This window comes from Vanellus vanellus (genome assembly GCF_965231255.1).
Source record: "Vanellus vanellus genome assembly, chromosome: 4".
Lineage (NCBI taxonomy): Eukaryota > Metazoa > Chordata > Aves > Charadriiformes > Charadriidae > Vanellus > Vanellus vanellus.
Window position 1 is genome coordinate 35364531 of NC_138909.1, and position 9167 is coordinate 35373697.

General features: G+C 54.9%; 1 protein-coding gene across 1 annotated transcript; it reads right to left on the reverse strand.

The window, feature by feature from the left end:
• Positions 1-362: 362 nt before the first annotated feature.
• On the reverse strand, positions 363-1250 carry PPP1R3B (protein phosphatase 1 regulatory subunit 3B; the record flags this gene model as incomplete). Its single annotated transcript, XM_082482085.1, has 1 exon — positions 363-1250. Exon 1 carries the CDS (start codon positions 1221-1223, stop codon positions 363-365), a length of 861 nt encoding a protein of 286 aa, XP_082338211.1. The 5' UTR covers positions 1224-1250.
• Between the last annotated feature and the right edge of the window lie 7917 nt (positions 1251-9167).

Sequence of the window (9167 nt, forward strand, 5' to 3'; positions counted from 1 at the left end):
ACTACACAGCTTGGACAGACGATATAAGCACTGTAGTGTTTCCCTGGAGACTAGCAGCTTTGTAGAAGAAGGAGTAGCAGCACTGAAGAGACACACGAGCAACAGCTCCTGGTCCTCTGAGCATCTGGAGAGACAGTTATCTGAGTTGAGGCAGGGAAGGCAGCTCTTTATGCCAGAGATGCTTCCCTGACTATAAGCCCACGGCCAGCAGAGCACTGCATACGTGGTTTTGCTGGGAGGCTTACGCAGAGCTATATGGAGCCATACTTCTTCCACTTTTCTGTACACCTCATGTTCAGATGAGCTCCCAGGCCTGCAGACACGCCAGCAACAGTTAAGTCTATCAGGACTTTGTCCTTGGGTCAATAGTAAGGCCCTAGCTTCTCATAGCCCGAATAGCTGGGCCACTCGGGAAAGAGGCCGTAGGAGCACCGAGGGCTCCCAAACTGGTCAAAGGCGCTGCCGAAGTCAGGGCCCCGGGGGGGGGAGATGGCTTCCTGGGCAGACTTCAGTTCTGACCGTATGATCCTGTAATTTGTGCCCCTGTTGCTGTCCCAGTACACCTTCCCATTGCACTCAAAGGAGATGGCAAACTCGACTCTTTCGTGGGACTGAATTCCCTTGGGCAAGCTGATGTCAAAGGAAAATGTGTCCCGATCTGACCCTCCATACGTATCCTTGACATACTGGCATGGGTAATCTACAAAGTTTTTCCAGGTGTCAAACGTCATCCTGATCTTCACAGTCTTTTCAAAAGCTAGATTCTTCACCTTCACTGTTCCCACAATGGAGCGCTCCTTTAGCATACAGTTTTCGAGGCAGACACAGTCTGCCTGGAGGCGGTTTCTGAAGTCCAGGTAGTCCACAGAGGGCTGAACAAAATCCAGGACAAAGCTGTCCCTCTCCACTGTTGTCAGGCCGACAATGTTGTCTATCAGCTCGGTGATGTTGAAAGGAATATCTAGTGGATCGTCAAACTCCGAAAACACCTTCACCATTGTCAGAGCAAAGCCTCTGCTATCTGCAAATGACACTCTCTTCTTCACTTTGTTGTGTGTGAAGGAGTTTGCTGCCTCTTCTGGTCCATTCAGCGCAGTCTTGCTACTCAGCTGGATGCAGGGCCGCAATGGCTTGCTTGGCTTCGGAGCAATTTTGCAGGCACACTTCTCTCTTCGCAAGGGTGAAGAGCACAGGTACAGCTGCATTGCTACATCCACAGCCATTGCTTGTTTGTGTGGAAAGTAGTCTAATACTCTGAAAGATGAGAAGAAGGATCAGTTGATGTTAGAAAAGCATTTTAATGTGACTCTTGTCAGACAAATGCTACACCACTTTCCCCCAGACATCCCAAAGAAACTTGCATCCCCACAAGTCCCTCAAGTTTAATAGAAGGCAGGTACTTGCATGGTGTGATTTACAGACACAGTGAGAAACGTGCTACAGCAGAAGTGGCAGGACCAGAGCCTGATGTGTCCTTGAATAAGATCTCTTCCAATTGCTGCAGGGACGGAGTCACCATTTGAAGACACACACACACACACACACACACACTGCCCTACTAGGCTAGCAATAGCAGGCTCCAGAGCATTTCTGACCCAAAGCTAAGCCCATGCCTCAGTCCTGCTGATGTCCACAAAATCCAGGAATTTCAGTGCTACATAAAGCAGTATTCCTGCTGCACTCTCCTCCCTCCAGGAAAGGCTCTCCCCAGGACATTGGGTGCTTTTGTAGGAGCAGGAACTCAGTTTGTCACAAGCTGCTGTACGCCACTGACCTCACCTTCCATAAAACCCCAAACATCAACTAATTTAGTGGCTAAAAAACACTTGTTTGGTTGAGTTACATACGTTGCTTATCACTGTCTCCTAGAACTGCTTCATCTAAAATGCCCGCAAGTGGTATTGCAAGGATAGCAACAGGCTGATACAGCAGCAGGGTAGACGCTCAGCTGACATTGCTCTGCACCTACAGAAGAGCTGCTTTCTTCCCACTACTGCACTTTAAAACACATGTCAGCTCAGATGGCCCAGCAGATTTTACCTCCAGTGCACAGTTCACACCTCCAGCCTCCATAAGTGCTTGGGCTGAGCCCCTGGGAAGCATCCATATAGCCACAGGGCTCTGCCAAACAATTCACCTACTCAAGGCAGACCAAGCCTTTGGAAACAAGTCCTTGTACCCTTCCACCACAGCCACCCTGCCTCCAGCCGTGCAGCACTATCCCTCTCTGCGTGCACACCCACTCTATGGCAGCTCCCACCCAGCACCTTGCCAGAAGTAGCCCTGGAGTTGCCTCTGCAGCCAGACAGCTCCCAGAACATCTCCCCTATCACTTCTGCCCTTACGCTGAGGTTAGCTGGATGCTTTTGGCAGAATCTCTTTGGCCTGGCTCTGGATAAACTGCTGGACAGCTTTATCACACACATCCCCCTTAAGTCAACTATGCTGCAGCTGACCTTAAACACAGACTATTCCCTTAATAAGAATTCCCCGTTTCGCCACGGACCAGGCTCCAAAGCTGCTCCCACCGCGCAGAGCGGAGCAGGGCAATCCAGCAGCGGCCACCAGCCACGTGACACAGCAGAGCTCCTGCTGCCAAAGCCACGTACAGCCAGCTCTAGTACTTGATCACCATTCCCGTGCCAAGAAAAAGCAAGAGCTACGCTCTCTAATTCAGTGCTTTAACTCCCCACCCCGCAACACCAACAGAGAGGCTCTGAGCAGGCTTTCACAGCATCCATTCAGCAAGGGCAGCTGTTTATTCCCAGCACGTGTGCCAAAGCTTAGCTTCCCCACACACCCAGCAGCTAACTCCTTCTGTGTTGCCTCCTTCAGCCTCCTTTCAGCTCAAGGGGCAGCTACACAAGACAGACATCAGATCCACCTGTCTGCTAACACAGTTCTGCTCATCTCTGCCTGGTTTTGCCAAGTTTTTAGGCACACACACTTTATATAGGTCATTTCCTCCTTTATGTTAATGCAGCCTCCAATGCTTCTCTTACTTGGGCCAGTTTCACCCGCATTACATATTTTCCCAGGGAAATTTATTCAGCTGAATTAATATAACTGCTGAGAAGTCTGGTTTCTTTGTAAGCCTTAGTTATTCACCATTTTTAGAATGAAGATGCATGAAATATCCAGCCTGATTTGCATTACTTGGAGCTTTTTTCCAAGCTAATACTATAGTAAGAGCTTTTCATACCTACTATTAGGCTGAGCTGTGTGCTTTTACAAACTGTCTTTTTCAGCTCATTTGATACCTCAGACATCTTTCTGCTCTCAACAGCCTGCTGCTGCCCAACTCACAGCCAACAGAGGAATGTTTCCCTTTTGGGGCTCACATTGGCCATCTTGAACTTCAGATGCTTTGAAGGCAGCAGCAGGGAAGTAGTTTTGAGAGCTCACGCAGGAAAGGGAGCTCTAGGAAGCAAGCGGTGAAGGCAGACAGCCCTGTGCAGGTAACAGGGGCCGATTCCTTTCCCCATCCTCTCAAGAGGAAGACAGATGAGATTCTGCCTCTGGACATCTTCCTGCAGCTTTAACCCCTTCCAGAAGAGGATGTCACCGCTCACACTTCCCTCTTCTACTTCCAGGAAGGAGAGGGAAGTCAGAGGAAAGGAATTACTTACACCTAACATTTACTGACACCCTCCAAAAGCCTCCATCCTGCTTCCAGCGCTGTTCGGGAGCAGGTGACCCCCTTGCAGAGGGCTCGACGCCCAGCAGCCGCTAAGCCACAGGATTTTAGAGGTGACACGCTGCTGGACGAGGCAGCACTCGGCTTTTCTTTCTCCACTCTTCTCCTCTGCTCCCGTCCAGGAAAGGCCGAGCCGCTCCGAGGGCACAGCCCAGATCTCACAGGCGTTTAACCGGAGGCCCGGGACACACGTTCACCCCACTACCGCCCGCCCCTTCTGCTCTACCAGCAACAGCAGCGCTGCAAACCCCGAGCCGAACCGCCACACCGGGGCTGCGGAACGCCCCGGCGAGCCCGGAGCGGGAGGGAGAAGACCAAAGCCCGGCGGAGGGGCAGCCCCGCCTCCACCTCTCCAGGTTCACCGGGGGAGCCACAGGAGCCAAGCGTGGAGGGTCCCGTGTCGCCGCCCCCCCCCCCCGGTAGCAGCACCGCGCCGCCACCCCGCACCGCGGGGGGAACGGTAAGCACTCGGGGGAGCCAAACAGCAGCAGGGCGGGGCGGGACGCGCGCCGGCGACAGCGGAGGGCAGGAGGACGCGAGCCCCAGCGGGGCCATACCTGGTACAGTGCATGAGGCCGATCCCGGCGTCCCCCCACCCCCAACTCACTGCTGCTGCCACCGCCACCGCGGCAGCGCCGGACCCAACGCCTTAAGAGCACCCGCCCGCACCACCCCGCCCCGCCCGCCCGGCCAGCCCGCGCCGCAGCCAATCACCGCGCTCCCAGCGCGGCGCGAGGGCCAATAGGCAGCCGGGCGGCCGGCACGCGAAGGGGCGGGGGCGGCCGGCGGAGGACGGAGGACGGCGTGGGGCGGTGGTGGGTGACCGGCGGCGCATGGGTGGCCGGGAGGGGGCCGCCAACCGGCCCTGGCGGCGCCTTCAGAGCTCGGGGACCCTCTCCTTTGCGGGGGGATCGCCTTCCCGAGCGGGGTTCGCTTGTTGTGGCGGAAGGGGCCGGCTGGGCGTCAGGGCTTGGATGCTGCCGGTGGCGGCACCGGTGCTGTCCCCAACCTGCCCGGGAGGGCAGAGCGGGGCTGGGTGGGCGTCGCAAATAGGCAGCGAAGGGAGAAACCTACAGGAACGTGTTCGTGAGACGTGAAAGCCTTTTTGGGGGGGTACGGGACGGGACGGGACGGATACGGACACGGGGGACTGATCTTTTGGGCTGGGCTGGCGCAGGGTGTTTGGGTGCCGAGGGACGGGGTGGGGAGGTGGGTGACTCGCACAGCCATGGCTTGTGCCCACAGCGCTGGCTGGCCCCGGGGGGAAATCACCAGAGGATACTCAAAAATCCGCTTTCCAGACAATATTTATAGCGTGGAGTGGGGAAAACATTACTTTCTCATAGAGGTGACAGGGTAGGAAAAAAACACCTGCGGGGCCCAGCTGGCACTGAGACCCCTCCGACTGGTGTCCCTCTCTGGGCACAGCTGGGACAGTGTTTCCCACATCCTGAAAACACCTGTCGGGTGAGGTGATGCTCTGGCACGGACCCTGGCTGCTTTGCAGGGCCGGCTGGGACAAGGTGTCCTGCCACCAGTGCCCATCCCGGCTCTCCGGGGCATCTCCTGAGGCCACTTCGGTGCAGAGCCGCGTGTCCTCACCCCTCCGAAAGGTGCATACGGAGTTGGCCGCCCCAGCAAGGAAGCGGGTCTGGGGACAAACGCCACCTCCACGGGCAAAGCAGCAGAGGCTGTAAAGCCTGCAGCAAGGTGGGGATGGTGCATCAAACTTCTCCCCGTGGCCACAGTGGGGATAATAGTGTTTGCCTCTTTTTGTGCCACATCTGGCCTCTTAACTGCACAGCTGTGAGCCAGGCTGCTCTCTTTTGCCTCCCTTACAGAGCATAAAAGCAGGATTGAAGTGTCAACATTTGTTTTCTATTCACTTGTGGAAACATACACAGCTATTGTTAAAGCCAGAGGCTTCCTGCTGGAAGCTGCCATTTCAGGAACTTATTACTCTGCAAGGCAAAAGGGTTTTGTTGAGGGAAAAAAACCCCACCCAAATCGTTTCTTGCTTTAAAACCCTTTTTTTAGGTGAAAGCAGTGATAAGATTTGAAGTTGGGGAGAGAGAGCTGAAAGATCTATCTACTGTGCAGGAGACTTGGACGCTGACAGCAATATTTTATGTGCAGAGGGTATGGTGGGATTTCAGCATGTGCGACTTAGTGACGAAATTTATGTCAGGGATGAGGGGAACTATGTTTAGATTTGCCTGGGAGAAATAGAGACCCGATAAGGTGGTCATGGCCCGTGGGCCCTCTCCACTGCTGCCTCCCCTTATCCGGGCAGGGCCACCACTGCCAGGCTCAGCATCGCTGATCTTGGGACACCAGAGAGATTCAGGTAGAAGCGGCAAGTTTAACAGGATGAGCCCAAAAACCAGGAAGTCCCGGCCTGACTTACACTTGCTGCTTTGCTCTGCCATAGGTTTCTCCTGCGCGTTGGTGGCTGCTCAGCACTGCGGAGGCACCGAGGGAGATGTGGGACAGCCTCTGATCTGTGTGGGTTTTGGCCAGCCTCCCTGCCCCCCCCCCCCCCCCCCCCAGCACCAGGGAAGAAATGCATGTGAGGTGGCGGAGGGCGCGTTTCTGCCCCGCGATACCAGCCCTGTTTGCCATGAGCAGGGCAGGGTGTTTCACAACTGCTCCTTGGTGTTTGCTTCCAAAGCAAAGGTAGGTGGAAGTCAGGGCAGGGCGTTGCAGCGGGCTGTGGACACAGGCTGTTATCTTTGGGGAGCTGAGATAGCGGCTATATTTAGCTCCATTCTGGGCCCCTGTACAGTGGTCTCTGTGATTTCCCCACAGCTTTCTACCCCTCCTGCCTCCCTGAGTGATGAGGAAGAGCTTGCTCCCTGGTGTGGGGAAGAGGCTCCACGGGTGTTTCTCCCCGAGCGAGTGTTGCAGAACCAGTCCCATCCATGACAGACATCTCTGGAAAGAGGGTCCCACTCTCCCATCAGGTCTCACCTGGGGCTTATTCCTGGTTTAGCTTCAGGATTTACCCCAGAGCCCTCTGGGACAGGATGTGGTGGTTCCCACACCCCTGGGATGCAGCCCACCTGGCTCGCTGTGGGACAGAGCTTCTCCGTTCCCTCCTGTGGGGCAGCCTTCCCTCCCCCACCACTGTCCCTCAAGACCCACCTCTACCAGCAGGCTTGAGTAGGTCCTTGGGGACCCTTCCTGGTCCTGCCACCTCCTCTGGTGCCCTGCTAGAGGCAGGAGTGGATGGAGCATCTTCTCCTTGGTGGAACCAGCAGGCTGCTGCAAGGGCTTGGCCTCCCAGCAGCCAGCTGCCGGGCAGCCCCGGTGGGGAAGGGGATCAGGGCCGGGGGATGTTGTGCAATGTGTCCACAGTGCAGCAGGCTGCGGGGCCAAGGCTCAAGGGCGAGTGTTGTAAACCGCTGGAGTGGCTGATGTAACATCGCTGCCCAGGGAGCTGTGCTGGGGCTGCCACCGTGGGGCACCCCATCCCACACCTCGTGCCCTCTCCCAGATCAGCAGTCCCCCTCCTGCTACCACCTTCTCCCCACCACCCCAGCTGCCATCCCCCGTTGCTGCCGATGGGCATGGGGGCTCCAGCCACCCGCACCTCCACATCCGAGTGCAACCCCAGCTCGATTGGGAGCGCCCGGCAGTGTGGTTTGGGGCGGGGGGGAGATCTCCATTCCTGGATGCTGGAAGTCCTTGGGGCAGCAGCAAAGGTGCCATGCTCCTTGTGCTCACCACAGCAGCCCGCAGAGGCAGATGGTGCCTGCCATGGTGGTTGAGCTGATGCTGTTGCAATATCGGTGCTTGCCAGCAATTTCCGAATTGTCAGTGCTGAGAAACTGCTGCCGCCGCCTTTGAGCCACACCGTGATGCACAGAGGAGGGTGGTTTTTTTTTTTAAAGTCCACCTGCCTGTGACAAGGCTGTGAGGGTAACTCTGGAGTAATTTTAATCAGATGTTGCCTCATATCAAAACGCGAAGGGAGAAACTAATTTTGGAGTAATTTTTGTCATTGAGGGCATGTGGTCAGGGAGGAAAGCCTGACCGAAACAGAAGAGGCTATTTTGGGCAGCACAAGGGCATGACGGGAGAGGCAGCCAGGCCAGTGCAGTGCCCCAAGAGCGGTGGCCATTGGCAGCATGGTGTGCCATCCTCCAGAAAGAACGTCTCCATGGCTGATCTGGGTGTCTCTGGCTGTCAGTCCTCCCTCGTCCCTTCTTGACATACCAATGGATTTCAGCCACCCTTGACAGAGGAAAACTTACAGACCCCTTTTAAGTTTTGTGAGAATTAACAGCTGGTGGGGAGAGACACAGTGAACATCCTCACTGAGCAAAAGTGGAGTGGGGCTTGGCTGCGGTAGCCCGCTGGCCAGTCGGTGTCTGCACATGTCATAGGGCTGGTCTTGGAGTGGTGGTGAAAGCTGGGATAATGAAAGCGGGATAGAGGGACAACATGACAGAAGTCTGTAGGAAACAAGGCTTCTCTCACTCTATGGCTCATCATCCAACTTGGTCTTCACTGCAACTGCATGCTGAGGTCTGACGTGTTACTTGGGAGCTCCTTGTGGTCCCAGGCCCCTGTCCAGCTCCTGTTGGGTCACAGCAAACACAGCTCCACCGAAGAAATGACTTGAGAAGTCCTATCAGGTGATGGGATTCCCTTCTTTTGTTTCCATAGGTTTCAAACTCCTGTGGCCATCCCAGGAAATTAAGCAAAAAGCATTCAGTTTGCACCAGTATCAAAAGAAATCCTACTCTCAGTTAAGGCTCTTGACTGTGCTTTGGGACCTGTGCTCCAAGGCAGAGGTCCCCCTGCTTCTCCTGGCTCTGTCCAGAAATGAGAAGTTAGTTCAATACATTGGCTGCAGGCCTGAGGTAGGATATTTACCTTGGCATGGCTCTCTTTGGATCTTGTATGTGCTCATGGTCAAGCACCCCAAGGAACATGTACTCTGCCCTGCTGAAGACCATGGCACCTTCCCTTCCAGCCCAACACGCACAGAGAAGATAGCATGGGGGCAGATGCAAAGCCTGGCCTAGTACTGTGTGTAGTAGAAAAAGACTGGGTAGTATAAAACTATCATTCTTAATAATAAAAATTCCCAGCAAGAGAGACCATGAAAATCCTTGCAAAAAAGGAGGTTATGGGGGAGGGAATGGATGCAAATAAGTTACTATAAATGCCTTAAGGAAAGCTGCTACCCACAGAGGAAAAGTGAATGGGCTTCCAGTGGAGGAAGAGCCCAAAGGGCAGCACAAGGAGACAAAATGACAGTAGAGCGACCAAAGGACAGGCAGGCAGAAACAACGAAGAGGTAAGTCCTTAGCCAGGCATACAACGTGCTTGTCAAAAATGTTATAAGCGGTGCTAAGGTGAGGCAATATATGCAGGGTACCAGCTTAAAACAACCTCTTCCCCAGAGATTGGGACCCAAAACTGGGCGAGCCCCTCCAAGAAGAGAAAGGTACCTCCTGCT